The 16,551-nt window shown below is 44.7% G+C and overlaps 1 protein-coding gene across 2 annotated transcripts in view; it reads left to right on the top strand.

Moving 5' to 3' along the window:
- The window catches only part of SPSB3 (splA/ryanodine receptor domain and SOCS box containing 3), a 201,626-nt gene that overhangs the window by 162,203 nt on the left and 22,872 nt on the right, over positions 1–16,551 (top strand). For both annotated transcript variants that reach the window (XM_069646999.1, XM_069646998.1), the window contains exon 6: positions 6,205–6,330. In XM_069646999.1, coding sequence (XP_069503100.1) covers positions 6,205–6,330 — 126 coding nt within the window. The remainder of the gene's footprint in view (positions 1–6,204; positions 6,331–16,551) is intronic.

Genomic DNA, 16,551 nt, shown 5'->3' with positions numbered 1-16,551 from the left:
GAGCCATCTTAACAGAGTGCTGGACCCCAGAAGCAAGGAGAGCCCACAAGGTGTCCAAGAACCGCGGTAGTGCTATTCACGAGAAGCTGAAACCGCAAAGTGCCTCTGATCTGAACTTTGCCCATTGCTGCTGCCGACCTTCAAATCATAGTGCAGGAGTCCCCAGATGTCCTCCCTCTGTTCCCACAACTGAGGCCCAGGAAAAAAACGACCTGCAGGAACTACAACAGGAACACAAGCCAGCTGGAAGCATTTCTTCAGGCCTAAGGTACTGTGAACTAAGGGGTGCTTCCCTCTTGTGTGTGTGTGTGTAGCTTGCTTACTCTAATTTGAGACTCACCTTGGCTGCCCTTTGCAGAGTTGCTTGCTGCTTTGCTCTCCACAAGCCTCCCAGCTTGTGGCCCTACAGTGATTTCCTATCCAACAAAACTCTCTTTTAACATTGTGCAAGACATTTTACTTGCCTTCAAGAAGTGCCCCCGCTTTCCTAGACTTGGCTCAAGTAACATTGGCTGTCCTGGCTCCCTGAAAGACTCTTCTAAACTCTGACTTTGTTTTTTAACTATTCCCTCCAAAAAGTCATACATACCTTACTTGTGTAACTGGGAAAGGGTTGATCTACATCGCAGTGGGAGATTGAAAGTGCTTACGAGAAACTTGTTAACCATTGTTTCCTTCCCTAACCTTTTCCTTTTTGCCAACTTCAGTATTACCATTTAAGTGTGAAAAAGTGATATATTAATGTCCACAGTGTCCTTGTGATTGAAGTCACCTCCGGGTGTAGGAAAAACTGTGTGCTATCCCAAAAGGGTATCAACTTAACTTATTGAACTGAAGCAGTGTATTTTGAAGTGTATTTTTATTGTTGCCAATTGCTCCCTTCCAAAGAAGGCTTGGATTTAAACTGTTAAATTAATAAATAATTATGTAATCAAGACACCTTGAGTATAAGTGTAATTTCAATACTTGTTACTGTGAAACTCTGTTACAACCCTACAGCTCACAGAGATAAGCCTGGCTGCTCAGTGACTCTACCAACTTGTGTAGTACAGACTTAAACCAAAGGTTGGGTTACCTATTGCCAAGAGAACATGGCTGGGGTAGTCTCCCAAAGGGGTACTACATACAATCTTGCCTAATATGCGTCGAGGCAGAGTGGAGCCCTTTGTTTGTTTTGCCTTTGGTGGGCTTCAGCCCTGAAGCCCGCCTCTGGCTCCAGTGTGTCTGGAAAGGCAGGGTGTGAGGGAGGTTCCTGAAACTCCCCTGTCCTTGGTCTCTAGGAATGCCTGAATGCAACTAGTCCTGGCTGGCTGGCTGTCTTTTCAGGACAGACACCCTGCTGTGTGATTGACAGCCTAGGCTGTGCATGAATGGGAGAAACCTTCTTAAAAAGGCAAGGGTTTTGTGACTAGAGCAGAGTCGACCACTGGGAGAAATACCAGACGAAGAAACCCTGAATTAAGCTTGCTGCATCCTCCTGGACCTTTTGAAGTGTCCGATGAAGCCCTGCTGCTGTGCTGGAACTCATTTTTCAATTCGACAGAGAAGCTCTGGAAGGGACGACTTCTTCCCTTGGGTTAATGGGACCAACTAACTCTGAGACGAACTCCACTGGACCATCTACCACGACTCGGTCGAGAAATCCGTAGTCGAGTGCAACATCTGAAATCCAGCCAGAAGCTCCAGGAGTCTCCTAAGGACCCTCGAGAAGCAGGACCACCCAAGCTCGAGTCCCCTCAGAATGCAGGACCCAACGAGTGAAGGAAGCCGAACCGGTATCAGCGATGGTGCTGTTTGCCAAGCACTGAAACCGCGAAGTGCTGCTGATCCGAAAAGAGCCAATAGCTGCCGACGACCTCCAAATTGCCGCTGCAGGAGCCCTCCAGATATCCTCCCTCTTGTCCCCACAACTGAAGCTCAGGAACCCAGGAACTGCATCGCTGCAACCAGACAGAATCCAGCTGGACCACTCTTCTTCAAATCAGAGGTACTGTTTAGACTTGGGGTACTTACCTCATTGTATTTCAGTTGTGCTTTTCTCAGTTGAGATTTGCAGTGGCTTACCCTTAGAGTTGATCCCAACTCTGTTTCTCACAGGCTTAACAGCTTGTGACCCTACAAGTGATTTTCTTAAACAAATTCTCGAACTTGCAAGACTTTGATTCTAAGAAATGCCTCTACTCCATAGACTGCTCCAATTGAGTTTAGCTGTCCTGGCTCACCTGCCGACTCTTCTAGCCCATTGACTTTGATATTGTTTGTCCCTCATAGGTTGTAACGTGTTTTAGACTGTTGGTGCTGGGAAAGGCTTGTCTAAATTTCTTTGGAAGATTTAAGTGTCCTCACACATACGGAGAACCTGTGTAACCTTTTCCTTCCTTAAACCTTTCCTTTCTTCAAACCTCAGAATCTACAAAGTATCACCAGTGTGATATATAAGTGTTATTACTGTCCTTGTGGATGAAGTCACCTCCGGGTGTAGGAAGTGTGTAAGACGCATTTCTCTAGAGTATCCTCTAACTTTTTGGATTCTGAAACGTATTCTAAAGTATATTTACATGGTTAAACAAATTGCCTTTGTAAAGAATGCTTACTTAAAAATGTATGTTAAATAAGTATGTATAACTGAAACCTGGGTATAAGTGTTATTTGTATCTACGGATTTCATTGCTACACCTCACATTTACCCCTCTTAAGATAGGCCTGGCTGCTCAGTCACACTACCAACTTGTGTAGTACAGACCTATACCAAAAGGTGGGTTACCTAATGCCCAGCAGATAAGTGTTGTGTAGTCTCACAGAGTGTTACTACATCAATTCTTACCCAACTAACAGCCTGATTCATGGAATTATTAGCGGCGAAATCGCAGATTTGCGCACCTTTCTGGCTGAAAATCCCCATACTTTAAACTGGGATTTTCTGCCAGAAAGGCGCGCAAATCTGCGATTTCGGCGCTAATAATTCCATGAATCAGGCTGTAAGTCCCTTTTGGGTGGATTTAAAAAAAACTGTCCTAACACAAGTGATTCTAGAAAACAAATTCTCTAGCGCATTGTTACGAAAGATTTTCTTTTGGCCATCCATAGACATCAGTGGGACACCCCACTTTTTGCTGCTGTTTGGATACTGTTCTGTTTTTCAGAGGCCAGTGAATTCTCTTTACTTCAACGGCCTTGCAAACCTCACCTGTTTTGGGAGCAATGATCAGTCCCTACGACTATTAGTGCAGGAGATCTCTGTTCTTCGTTGTAAACTTATCTGTTTATTTTTCCTGGACACATTACCTTACAGTGAAGTGTGGTAGAGTCACTTTGTTTCCCTGTACTTTTGTCATTTGTAACTTTGTGGTTGCTAACTTAGTGTCTAAGACTGGCTTGTGGCAACGGATACATTTCTAACATGTTTGTTGGTATGGTCTCATACACTTTTGCATTTTACAGTTTAATGCAAAATAGATTACCATGTACTGTAAAATGGCTTTGCCACAAGATATTTGCCTTTCCTTTGGTCATCTTGTTGTTTTGCCTTCTTCCTGTTCGGGAAGAGCTCAGAATTGCCATATATGGAAAGCCTTTTCCCAGAGAAAGCCTCTGCTTTCCTGGGCAAAGTGATAGTCCCTGTGTGTGGCAGAATGTGGGGGCTGAGACTCTCTAGTTCCTGTCCACATTCATTCTAAAGTGTGTGTTGCTGGGCAGTTGTGTTGGACACGCCCTGCCAGTTTAAATGGTGCAGATACTTACCATTGCTAGACTCAGGGGTGACTGCAACTGAAAATCCTGTAGCCAGTCAACAGATAGTCATTAGAGCCATAACCCCTACGAAGTGGAGCATCCTGCTGAAGACCCGGAACTCATTGTTGGAAGATGCTTAAAGCACTTTATTCAACTGTTCTGGCAACACCCTGCTCATTTACTGGTCTCCAGAAGGCCTTCATCGGTGCTTCGACTCCTGGGCTGGTGGGCAGTCTCGTCCCCTGCTTGAGGATCCTATGGAAGGCTTTGAAAGTGTCCTGGAGCAATCCTGTGGGCTGAACAGTTTCCTCCTAGGATGCTTTGCTGCATTGCTTGTTGTCCCAAGTTGAGCCTGGGGTTGCTGCAGATCCTCGACTTAAAACAAGAAGCTGTTCCCTGAACTTGCAACACAAAGAAGGGCCTTGCAGGACCAGTTTCTTAGTTTCCGCGACTGGTTGACTGCTGCCATTTCCTCGCAGTGGCTAATGCTGATCGCCATCTGCATTGTGTCTTGGGAGTCCTCTGAGGTCGTTGCCGGATTGGTGGTCCATTATTCAGTCCATTAGAGGTAGCCAGTATCCAGGACCGATCCATCAGAGCACACAACCACGAACTAGCCGGCCCCAAAATTCAACGCTGAAAGTGACCTCTGCCTCAGAGACCCCTGAACTTCCTTCAAAAGAAACAAGGCACGAGAAAAGGAGGCTAGCAATTTCAGGAACTTTCATCATGGTCCCTGAGGGAATCGGAGTAAAGGAGTTTAGTAAGCATACCTGTTCTAACCTTCCTTTCCCCTCCTGCAGTTTAACTGGTGCAAAGTCCTTAACTGAATCTGAGTTGTGGAGTTCTGGTCAATGATCCTCTGCAAAGATTTCGTTAAGGTGGTTGAAGAAAAGTTCTTCACAGACCCTCTCATAATCCAATTGTTTTCTATCTTTGATGCACTTGCAAACTATCTGTTTTCTTTGCCAGCTCGTGTTCAGACTCTTAAAAAGACTCATAGCCTTCTGAAGAGCAATGCATTGGGACCTCTGATTCTAGTGCGGTCAACCTCTACTTGTCTAGCTAGGGAAGAACTTTGTACGGTGTAGCCTGACATTTTGTAGCGTTATATTCTTATTTGTTTGTACGCATGCAGTGTCACCCTGGACGTTGTAACCGTTAATTGCCATTTTCTCTCCTGTCCTAAAATAAAACTCAATCATTGATGATAAAATGTACTCGATTTAAAAAAAAAAAGTTGCTCCTTAGGTCAGTCCAACTTAACCGTTACTACAGCACCTCTATCACAATTTAACAAGTTATTGGATTTTGCTACTCGTGGCCTCTACGTCCTTTCACGGTATTTGCCAACCTCACACACACCCTTCATGCTTGTTGGGCAATCATGCAAAATGGCTCCCAATTCCTCCTTGTGTTTTTAAATCCACTCTTTCAATACAATCCCCACTTAGCTCTAGCACACTGTGTATCTAAGCTCTCCTCCTTTCCCCCTGTGCTGTCTCCCACATTCGCTCCTTCACTCTCCTGGCTCTCCCAATCACTGGAACGCTATACCCCTTTGAAATTGAGAACATTTCAACAGTGACTGGCTTCAAGCTCGTCCTTGTAAAACTACCACCTCTCTAAGCAGTGTGATCTCAAGAGTCTTGGATTGTTTTGCCATCTTCTCCTATCTCCCAATCCAGTTAACTCATCAGCCACTGTCCTCACTAGATTGTATGTCTGTATATATCTGTTAATACTGTAATTAATGAAGATTCATTTTTTAATTTTGTCTTGTGCTGTCCTGATGTACTGTTTTTTCGTCTCCTTGCCCACCACCGTCCTGTTTAATGTATTCATTACTACTATAGCCATCAATATACCATTTGTAAGTGCTCCTTTGCAAAGACCCTTAGGTTTTCATTAAATACATACAAATTAAATATTCCATACTTAACAGATTACCAGCATTCATATGGGAGCACCGCACATTCATTTGTACTGCCTATTATTAGCCTATTCATAATTAAAAAGGGGAACCTAGCTAGTACATTAAGCATTGGAAAAATGGTGCTTCATGCTGTATGACCTTTTATGTTCTTGTAGAGACCGCTCCTAGTTCTCTTTAGTATGGTCATCATAAAAATGACAGTGCTCTGAAATTGTCCAATGTGTTTAGCATTGTATCCCTGCCATTGATCATAACACTGCTCTGTGTGTTGAGAAATGAAAGGCCCATTCCTTTTGGAATAGGAGCACCTCCCCAAGCACGTCCAATGTGTTCCCAATTTGATCATCCCGCAGACAATTGTACCTGGCCTACTGTATTGCAACTGCAGTGATGGCATGCAAGTCTAAGATTGGGTGTACTCCTGGGTGGCCTAGAAGCTAATCTGATCAAATAATTCAGAAGAAAATATCTCTGTATCCTCCATGCCTTGATGTAATATATCAGCTTGCTACTGTTTTCTTTCCCTTTTTCCTTAGGGCTGCTTCATCACAAAGGGGACAAGACCAACTTCTCCTCGCGCTTTGGACAGGGCTCCATTATTGGGGTTCACCTAGATACATGGCATGGCATACTGACCTTCTTCAAGAACAGAAAGTGCATTGGTAAGAAACCACCTCCCTCCCTAATCATGGAATAACAGCACAGGGCAGTCATAGGGGTGATTATAGGAGATACAACTGGGTGGCGGTATGAGATGCACAAGTAGGTTATTGGCACAGCAGGCTGATTTTAGAAAGGGGCAACCAAAGTGTTACAAGATAAAATGGTGATTCATAATGCATTAGCACATAGTTATCTTCAGCGCCACATCCTCAGCAGGGTTGCTTTGATCTCTGGCAACCTGTTGTAATCTATTTTTTGTAATGCCTTTTATGAGTCCTTTTCTTATTTGTGTTATTTGTTTTCTCTTTCTTCATCATCCTGCTCCCCCTTCCTTCCCAACCTGGTTGGGATGTAATTGCACTGCCACTCAGGGCCAGAAAACATCTCTAATAAATGGGGTTATCTACGCTGCTTCCCTTTATGTGCAGACCCCTGCATCTTGTTCCCTATATGTGGAAAAAACTGGAAGTCACCAAATCATCCTGTTGCAGTCTCCTCCCTATTTTGTCACAGAGGTGTCTGTATCGTCCCTTCGACACTCCCAGGAAAGTGATTATTCTGCAGATTTCGTTTTCATATTGGCACTAGACATTCTATTATTTATCCACCACATCCATTGCCAGATGCCGTGTTCAATCGGCTTTTAAAAAAGCATTGGTTTTGGCAGATCAATTTCCATAGCTGAATTAGACCGAGAATGTGTGAACTACCACCTGTGGGTTAAATAGGCATTTTGCTGCAGGGTGTGGCCACCAGTGTCTGTGGTGGCAACTCTAGCTGATTTCCAGGAAGGGACGGGTACTGCAGGTAACTGTCACCTTAGTGGAGGGTCATTAGCTGTAATAGTGGTTCAAGACAAAGCAGAGTCTGAAACCTAGGGTGGTGTGTAGTGCTGTTGTGGAGGTTACCAACCCTGTTCCTGTGTCTTCACTCATCGTTTAGGAGTTTGATGAATCATATACTTAATGGAGGATCACTACCAGAAACACATGTCTTGGGTTGAGTTTGACTTGAGGTGCAGAGCTTGTATCTAGGAAAATGTCACACGTATCAGCTTGGCTCGTCGAGTCGAAAATCCTGACCTGGAAAAACGCGCTTGTGCTTTTTGCATTTTGCTCGACCTGTTAAGTCTTATTTTCCAACATTAGATACTTCATACATTCACATGCTCTGAATGCTTTCTCGTCTTCAGGCTTGGTATCCTCTGTATACATTTATCATAGCACTTTCCAGGAAGTCAATTTTTAGTAGGCGATCCACATGATGTAGGTTCATAAAGCCCTACCAATGAAGTGGGCAAGCTAAAATCTTTACCAGGAGGCCAATCTCTGAAGTCCTCTCACTTTCTCAAACACTTAATTTTAGAAGATGTGCAACTTTCTGTATTGTTTTCCAGATTTGTTTTCAGCAGGTTGTATAGATGGACCTCTGCTTCTTAATTTCTTTTCGAGGTGCCTTTGATCTTTTAAATGTGACGTATCACGTGAATCACTACCATGTCAAGTCCTGTGATTGTCTCTCTCCAAGGCTAACGTGCTGTGCTTAAAAAAACGAATAACTGTCTGTAAATAACCCTCCTGAATTACTCCTGATTTTCTTTTTGCAACTTTCCCTCCATAGTTTTTTTATGGATTCCCATTGTTTTTCCCATTGTTTTTGCTTTGTTTTTGATCCTGTCCTGACTTTTTTTTTTTACAAAGAAGTAAAGCTTTCACCTTCAATTCCCTTTTGCTCATTTGTTATGGGGAAACTGGCTAGTCCTTCAGATTGTCAGTACTGTGAAACTTTGTTTCTATTTGAATTCTCGCATTTTTATATTGCACACAGCACCTTACAGTGCAGTGCAATGGGGATACGTGTCTATCACTGTAACCTTTTACACTTGGAATTTTTGGTCACTTTTATATGTGCCTAAAGACAAGCTGATAGCAGAGGTTACATTTTTTACCATTTTTGCTTTATTTTTCTTATGCACTGTCGCGTTTACCACGCATGGCTTCTAACCATGGCTAGTGCCCTAAAATAGCCGTGCCATGTGATTTTCATTCTTTCTTTGTCTGTGTTGTAATTTGGCCTTCTTCCTGCCTTCCCAGGTCAGGAAATCCCTTATAAGTACATGCACTTGCCCAGGAAAGCTGCTACTTTCGTGGTGTATGTGTCCATCTGTCTGTCTGTCGTGCTCAGGAAGAGGGCTGGGACTGTCTAATCCCAGTCCACACCCATGTTGCCGGTAAGTCTGCTACTGGGGGACTGTGAAACCAGTAGCTGTCCCTAATTGTACAACTACTGGCTGTTAGAATTGGGCAGATCCGTTGCATTATGGGCTCAGACTATCTTTCAGCTCCAGTTTTGGATAAGAGGAGAACTCCTGCAGCCATTCTTCAGATCTACGTTGGAGCCAAGAATACTTCAAAGAAGAGCAGCCCGAGGATGACGTCTGCAGTAGAACAGCGATTGGCCTGGTAAAGCCCTGCTCCTCAGCCTGATCTCCCAAGACCTTCGTCGGTGCTTCAGCCCTTGGATTAGTGGGACCAGTCTTGACATTGCATGTCCTTGGAGCCTTTGGAAGTGTGCCTGGTCTGCCTTAAATCAAAAGATCCTGTCCTCGAGCTGCTTCTTTGACCGTGACTGGAAGGATGCCTGCAAACATTGGCACTGGGGCTTGCCTTCCTCATCCCTTGAAGTTCATCTGCATTGTAGAAGTCTGCATTTCTTCATCGACTGGGCTTCCATCTTGCAGTTGCACCCTACCCGAAGAATCCTCAAACTGCAACCCTGGGTCCCCTTTCACCTCAACAAAGCACAGAAGTCTGTGCTCCCAGCAACTTTCCCCCAAACCCAGCCCACGACCATCCATTGTGACACCTGGGAAAATTGGAGTCCGAGGGTAACTAAGCATACCTGTGCCTATTCCCCATAGGGCAAGATTGGGTGCAAAGCCCTTTGTCTCCAATGTCTCTCTTATCTACTTCGGGTCATCGAATCTAGGTCAAGTATCCTGCCCCTGGGTTCGCCTTGGGTCTGGAAGAGAGAGAACCACTTAACTGTCAATTGTTGCTGAACTTTTAAATAGTTTGAAGCTATTCTGAATCCCCACCAGATGTCCATTGCATCCCTTTAGAGAACCCCTACCTGTGAGAAACCTTGTGTTGGAACCTGTGCCTTTTGGTCACTAGGCCCGATACATTTTAAGATTGGGCTTCTAAAGTATAGGGAATTGAACTTGTTATTGGTTCTCATCATTTTACCTACATCTGCATTACTCTGTTTAACCTCGTTAGTGTTAGGTAAGAATTAGTACAGTCCAACTGGTGTGGGACTACACAAGACGTATCTCTTGGTATTAGGTAACCCACCTTTTAATATAGGCCTGTACTACACAAGTTGGTAGTGCAACTGAGCAACCAGGCTTATCTTAAGAGGGGTAATGTGAGCTGTACAATGAAATCAGTAAATAAAGATATTCAATTAAACACCTACAGTTATGAGTATTTATATGCACACAAAGATATTTAAAGCATTCTTCAAAAAGCAGTAACATTCATCCCAAGTTAGGATTCAATTAAAAACGTGAACAATAAAGCAGGGCGTAATTCATTCATACATTGCACATTTTCCAGCACACAGAGTTGACGTCATTTGAAGTCAGTAGAACACTCATTTTGTATCACCTTTGCAGTATTGAGTTATTAAAGGAAGGAACGGTTAGAGTTAGATCAGAACAGACTGGTATTGTATAAAAACAGTTACATTCTCCCAAAGGGATGCAGGCACTCTTTTATCCCAGCATTAAGAGTGTTCAACAATTAATTCCTTAGGGAACAAGCACTGCCAAAGCCAACAGGTTCAGAAGGAGGCCAGGCCCTTAGGGAGTCGGGACAGCCAAAGCCAATGGGCAAAGTCAAAGTTCTGATGCTCTTCTTCTTAGAAAGTTTTTCTTAATTAGTCAGTGTTAAAAAAAAGAAATCGCAGCAACTCAAGAAGAGTCACCTTCAAGAAGCACAAGCTGAAAGGCCAGTGCAAGTGAGTTAAGGTCAACACAGAATAGGGTTAAATGGCACTCGCAAAGGTCGGAAGCACCCCAAATGGCAAAAGGATAATGTACCCCAAGCCCCACAGTACCTTTGAACTTAAGTTGTTCAGCTGGATGCCTTCTGGTTGCAGTGCAGCAGACCCTTGTTCTTGGTCCTTGGTTGTGGTAACGAAAGGGAGGACGTCTTGTGGGCTCCTGTGGCAGCACTTGAGAGGGACTCGGCAGCAATGGATTTCCATCGATTCAGCAGCTGTTTGTGGTTTTGGTGCCTTTTTCTCAACACCAAAGAAGAACGAACAGCTCCAGTTAGAGGTTCCGTGATCCCTCGGTCTTGGACTCTGGTGAGGGGACTCTAGACGCTGATTTCCTTTTTCTGTAGGGTCCTCTGGGGGCCCACAAAGTTTTGGCCGGATTCACACTTCAGAAGACAATGCACCCACAGGTGTTCCAAGTACCCTGGGTATTGGGATTCTGCCGCCTTGTAAAGTGGCAGCAAGTCGAGGGGTTGTGCCAAAATAGTTTGTCTTGAGGCTAGTTGGTCCCACCAGCCTAAGGGAGGAAGTCGTCCCGTAAGGATCTTCCCAGTTGACTCGAAAACTGGGTCTGCACAGCTGCAGGACTTCACGGGGCACTTTGCGGTCCAGGAGAGGTCTTCTCTCGGCTTCTGCTTCGGGTGTTGGCCTCCACTGCTCGACTCTGCTCGACTCTGCTCGTAGTCCCAAAAACCTCGCGTTTTATACAATTTCCCATTTATTCACAGCAGTGTGGTTGTCCTCGAGGACAGCCAGCTGGCCAATTGGAACTGGTTTCACTCGGGCGCACCAAGAGACAAAGGCCAGGGAAGTTTCGGGATCCTCACTCACTTTCTGCCTTTCCAGACACAATGGAGCCTGGGCGAGCTTCAGGGCTGAAGCCCGCCAAAGGCAAAACACACACAAAGGACTCAAACCTGATTCAAACAGAGTAAAAGCCCACCTTGTGCAGAGTTCTAGGGGTTACATAGTAACTCCTTATCCCGCTTCTCATCTAACCTTTTGTTACACTAATTAACTTGAATGGATGGTGGCAGTGGTTTCTTTTTACTACTTTTTTTTGCAATGTACCTGCAGGCTGATTTCTCAGCTGCAGTACAGCACCCAAGGGTGACAATTTTACCAACATGGCCACAATCTTCTTTTTTTTTAGAATTTCTTGTTTGTTAGTTCCTCCTTGGCTCTTACTCTGTTGTTTAGATCAGGTTTGAGTCCATTGTGTGTTTTGCCTTTGGCAGGCTTCAGTGTGTCTGGGAAAGGCAGGAAGTGAGGAAGGAGTCCGGAACTACACTGGCCTTGGTTTGTAGACATGCCTGGCTGAAACCAGTTCCAACTGGGCAGGTGGCTGCCCTAGAGTACGACCCCCTGTGTGATTGACAGCTTAGTGCTGTGAATGAATGGGATTTTGCAAATAAGGCAAGGGTTTTGTGACTATAGGCAGAGTCGACCACTGGAACATTGAATCCGAAGAAGGCGCGTAGAAAAGCCACCTTCCAGGACTGCGAAAACGCTGGTGAAGCCTTCCAGCTGTGCTGACCCCGTTTTCCCATCGACAGGGAATCTCTGGCAAGGATGGCTTCCTCCCTTGGGCTGGTGGGACCATCTAGCCTCGAGGCCTGCTTCATTTGAGGCACTTTGGATTAAGGCACTATATAAATAACACATCATTATTCTGGGCCAACCCATGTGTTGCTGTGACCTTCCCGGGCTGCAATTTCCCAATATCCGAGGTACGTGGACCATCGACAAATGCAACGTCTTCGGAAGGACAAATCCAGCTGAAACTTCACAGGCATCCGTGTGAGTCTACAGAAGCAAGAAATCTTCGTCCAGAGTTCAGGGGTGAGAAATTTCCAACCGGGGAGATTCGTTCCTCTTGTGCACTGACAAAAAGGCACTGTTAGGCAAGTTTGTATGTAGTAACCCTGTGGGAGATTACACCAGCCTTGTCTTCTTGGCAATATAACCCAACTATTGGTAAAGGTCTGTACTACACAAGTTGGTAGAGTGACTGAGCAGCCAGACGTATCTCAAGAGGGGTAAATGTGAGCTTTAGAAATGTAAAATAGAGGTTCACAATAAAGTATTCAAATAACAATTATAAGGTTTTCTAGTGAAATCATTATTTATTTAAGTTGAAATCAGCCTTCTTTAGAAAGGAGTAATAGGCAACAATAAAATACACTTAAAAAATACACTTCCTCAGCTTTAAGTTAAGTAAGTAGATACCCTTTTTGGGATGTCACACACACACTTGCTACACCCTGAGGTGACTTCAATTGCTAGGATACTGTGGACATTAGTATATCACTTTAACACTTAATGCAATACTGAGGGGGTGGAAAAAGGCAAATCTTAGGGAAGGAAACGAAGGTTAACAAGTTCTCTAAACAGGTGAGTACTTTACAATCCCCCAATGAAGTATAGGTTAACCCTTTCCCTCTGAACAGGTGAGTACTTTACAATCCCCCAATGAAGTATAGGTTAACCCTTTCCCAGCAATACAAGTAACCTATGTACTGCCTATGAGGGACAGATAAACACAAAGCCAAAGGGTTAGAAGAGTCTGCAAGGAGCCAGGACAGCCAATGTCAATTGAACAAAGTCTAGGGGAGCTAAGGCACGTTTTGAAGATCGCACAAAAGTCTTGCACAATGTTATATTGAGAGTTTGTGGAAAAGAATCACTGTTGGGCCACAAGCTGGGCGGCTTGTGAAAAGCAAAGAGGCAAGCAACTTTGCAAAAGGCAGCTACTGCAATTCTCCAGTGAGAGCAAGCAAGCCACACACAACAAGAGTTAAGTACCCCTAGTTAGACAGTACCTTAGTTCTGAAGAAAAAGGATCCAGCTGGCTTCTCTTCTGGTTGCAGTCTTGCAGTTCCTGTGTTCCTGGGCCTCAGTAGTGGGGACAAGAGGAAAGATGTCTGTAGGACTCCTGCACTGCGGTTCGAAGTCGTCGGCGGCAATGGGCTTACTTCAGAACAGCCTCACTTTGCGGGTTTCAGATACTGGCAAATAGCACCACTGCGGATCTCGCACACTCAGTGGGCTTCCCTTGCTTCTGGGGTCCAGCACTCTGCTTAGGTGGATTGGGCTTGGGTCGTCCTGCTACGAGATTGTCCTCTGGAGCCTACTTAAGATCTGGTCCAGCTTAAAGACAATGCACTCGATTCTGGCGTTCATAACCCCTGGCACTTGGTTCCAGCCGCAGCGAACAAGTACAGCCAGCAGAGAAAGGGTTTCCAGGAAAGTTCCTCTTGAGGTCAGTTGGTCCCACCAAGCCAAGGGACAAAGTCGTCTGCTCCGGGCTTCTCTAGTCGATGTGAAATTTGGACCGGGCAAACCAACGGTCCAGGAGTTGCAGCAAGCGTCTCTTGCAGTTTTCTTCTACGGTTACTTCATCCATTGGTCGACTCTGCCTTCCTTGCAAAAGACCTTGCCTTTTATGCAAGTCTCTCCAATTCATCCGCAGCCAGCCTAGCTATCAATCACACAGCAGGGTGGCTGTTCTCCAAGGACAGCCAGCCGGCCAATCAACTTTGGGTGCATTCCTGTAACCAAGGAGAATAAGGACAGGGAGTTTCAGGGAACCTCCCTTGCTTCCTGCCCTGCCAGACCCGCTGGAGCCAGAGGCGGGTTTCAGTCTTTAAGCCCGCCAAAGACGAACCGAACAAAGGGACCAAACCTGGTTTGGCGCGTAGAGTAAATTTCAAAAAGGACCTTTTCAAAAATAGAAGACCAGAGCCATTTGGACAAAATGGGCATCCATGAGTGCCATACTGCAGCTGAAGGTTCAGCCTGCGGAAAAAAACGCACAATGGTAGGAAAAACCACTTCGCTCAAGTGACATTGGCTGTCCTGGTCCCTGCAGACTCTTCTGGCCCTCTGAGTTTGTGCTTCACTATCCCTCCAAAAAGTTATGCATACCTTACTTGTATTGCTGGGAAAGGGTTAACCTACGTTGCATTGGGGGATCCAAAAGTACTTAACTGTGTGAGAAACTTGTTAACCATTGTTTTCTCCCCTAATCTCTTTTCCTTTTGCCACAACTTCAGTATTACAATTTAAGTGTAAAAAGTGATATATTAATGTCCAAAGTGTCCTAGCTATTGAGGTCACCTGAGGGTGTAGGAAGTGTCTGTGTGCCATCCCAAAAGTGTATCTACTTTACTTGATTGAACTGAAGGAGTATATTTTTTAGTGTTGCCTATTGCTACCTTCTAAAGAAGGCTTGCATTTAAACTGAATATTACATTAATAAATAATTATTTTATCGGGAAACCTTGAGTATAAGTGTGAATACATGTAACTGTTACAACCCTACAGCTCACATTGACCCCTCTTGAGATAAGCCTGGCTGCTCAGTCACACTACCAACTTCTGTAGTACAGGCCTATACCAAAGGTTGGGTTAACTATTGCCAAGAGGACAAGGATGGTGTCCTGTTGGAGCCATTTTGGACTTGGAGAAGCAGACCTTGAGACGAGTTGGGGGCTGGGGTGGACATTCACAGACATCCGGGAATGCCCTTAACAAGTCCCCTTTCAAAGGCAGATTTTGGCTCGGCAGGAGCTGGGGCTAGCGGAGGGGCTGTAGCAGTAACCAACCGCTTTGAAGCCCTTTCAACCATAGAGGAAATTCATTGACTACTGGATGGGTCGGCCTCAACCAGCCTGCTTCGAGAGAACTGTTTGGAAGGGCCCTCAAGGGAGATGCGGGGATCCTTTATGGGAGCCCTTACTCAGTCCCTTTCATGGAATATAGCGGGGGCTAAAGCTAAATTTGCAATTGAGGACATTGTGTTTTTTCTTAAATCTTATGTGATTTTGTGATGTTATTACAGGAGACGTGGTCAACTGAAGCCTATTTTTGGATAGTTGTATTACTATTTTTACTCCAGCCTCGAAGAAAAAATAGAGGTCAATGTTTTGAGGGTCTGAAGTCTTTTGTCCGGGCCTTTTTTTTTTTAGAGCGTACTATAAAAGCAATTGATACCGACTTGAATTTCCTACAGTTCATTATTCCTACCCCTAGTCGAGGGGCATGCATTGTGTTTTTAAATTTTTACAATAGTCCTCATTCATGTGGCAGTGCTTTGGAATTTTTATTATCTGTTATGGACACTGAGGTTTTTGGTTGCTTGGAGGCTAACACTGTGATACTCTTGGGCCGGGGACTTTAAATTTGTCCATGTCTTCCAGAGGCACTTTGTGATGATATAGAAGACCAGGTTCTGGGGATTATGGTGGCTGGAAGGGGGAATGAGGTCAATGAATGGCCATGTAAAATCTGATTGGTCTGGGCGACCGACATTTAGAAATCATCAGGGATCCTCCACAATCAATTATTTCTGCATCCTTGGCTCTTGTTGGCACATGGTGGAGGATGTTCGTGTCCTGGACGAGCTTTTTGGTGACCATTTCCCCATTAGCTTGAGTTTTTTATGGCAGAGATCTGGTTCTTCTTTTGAATTATATCCACAACTTGAACTAGTGGAGGAAAGCAATCAAAACGTACAACATGAGATGGTGACCCCCAAACCTGCATTGATTCAAAGCATTTTAGAGGATGAGGCTCTTCTGTCTCTAGTGCTTCATATGCTTATAAGTCTGATGGTGAAGTTCTCTGGTTTGTCTGTCCAGGATGCTACGAAAAGGGTCACTCAGAAAAGAGGCTGGTTTAATGAGGAGTGCAAATTAGCCAAAAGAGCCCTCTTGTCCTCTTTAGGGGCAGTTGGCTCCTCTAAAATGGCCATTATTCAGGCTAGGCATCCTCTAAAACACTTATCAAACGAAAAAAGCAACTCACTGACATGGGAAGCATTAGCCGAGGTGGCTCGTTGTAAGGATTCTAAAGCCTTTTGTGCTTTGGTTAACTCGGGGCCGGTGTATAAACACTCTAGATTAGGAACAGTTACCACGCTAGCAGCTTCTGCCTGGGTGGACCATTTTGCAGACTTGTATCAGGGCCAGTCTGAGATCCCGGCAAGTGTTCCTTTAGAGTGGTCATTGAGTTTTGAACTAAAGGACGTGAGACAAGCCATACTGGTTCAAGCCCGGATGCTGTTTCAATAGATTTCTTCCAGGATCTCATAGATCTTTGGGCTCCGCTATTGACTACTATTTTTAGAGCAATCTTGAAAGCCAAGGTAATTC

The sequence above is a fragment of the Ambystoma mexicanum genome, chromosome 2q (assembly GCF_040938575.1).
Source record: "Ambystoma mexicanum isolate Mex_15411 chromosome 2q, UKY_AmexF1_1, whole genome shotgun sequence".
NCBI lineage: Eukaryota > Metazoa > Chordata > Amphibia > Caudata > Ambystomatidae > Ambystoma > Ambystoma mexicanum.
The sequence above is the reverse complement of the archived record's forward strand: the minus strand, read 5'-3'. Positions and strand labels throughout refer to the sequence as shown.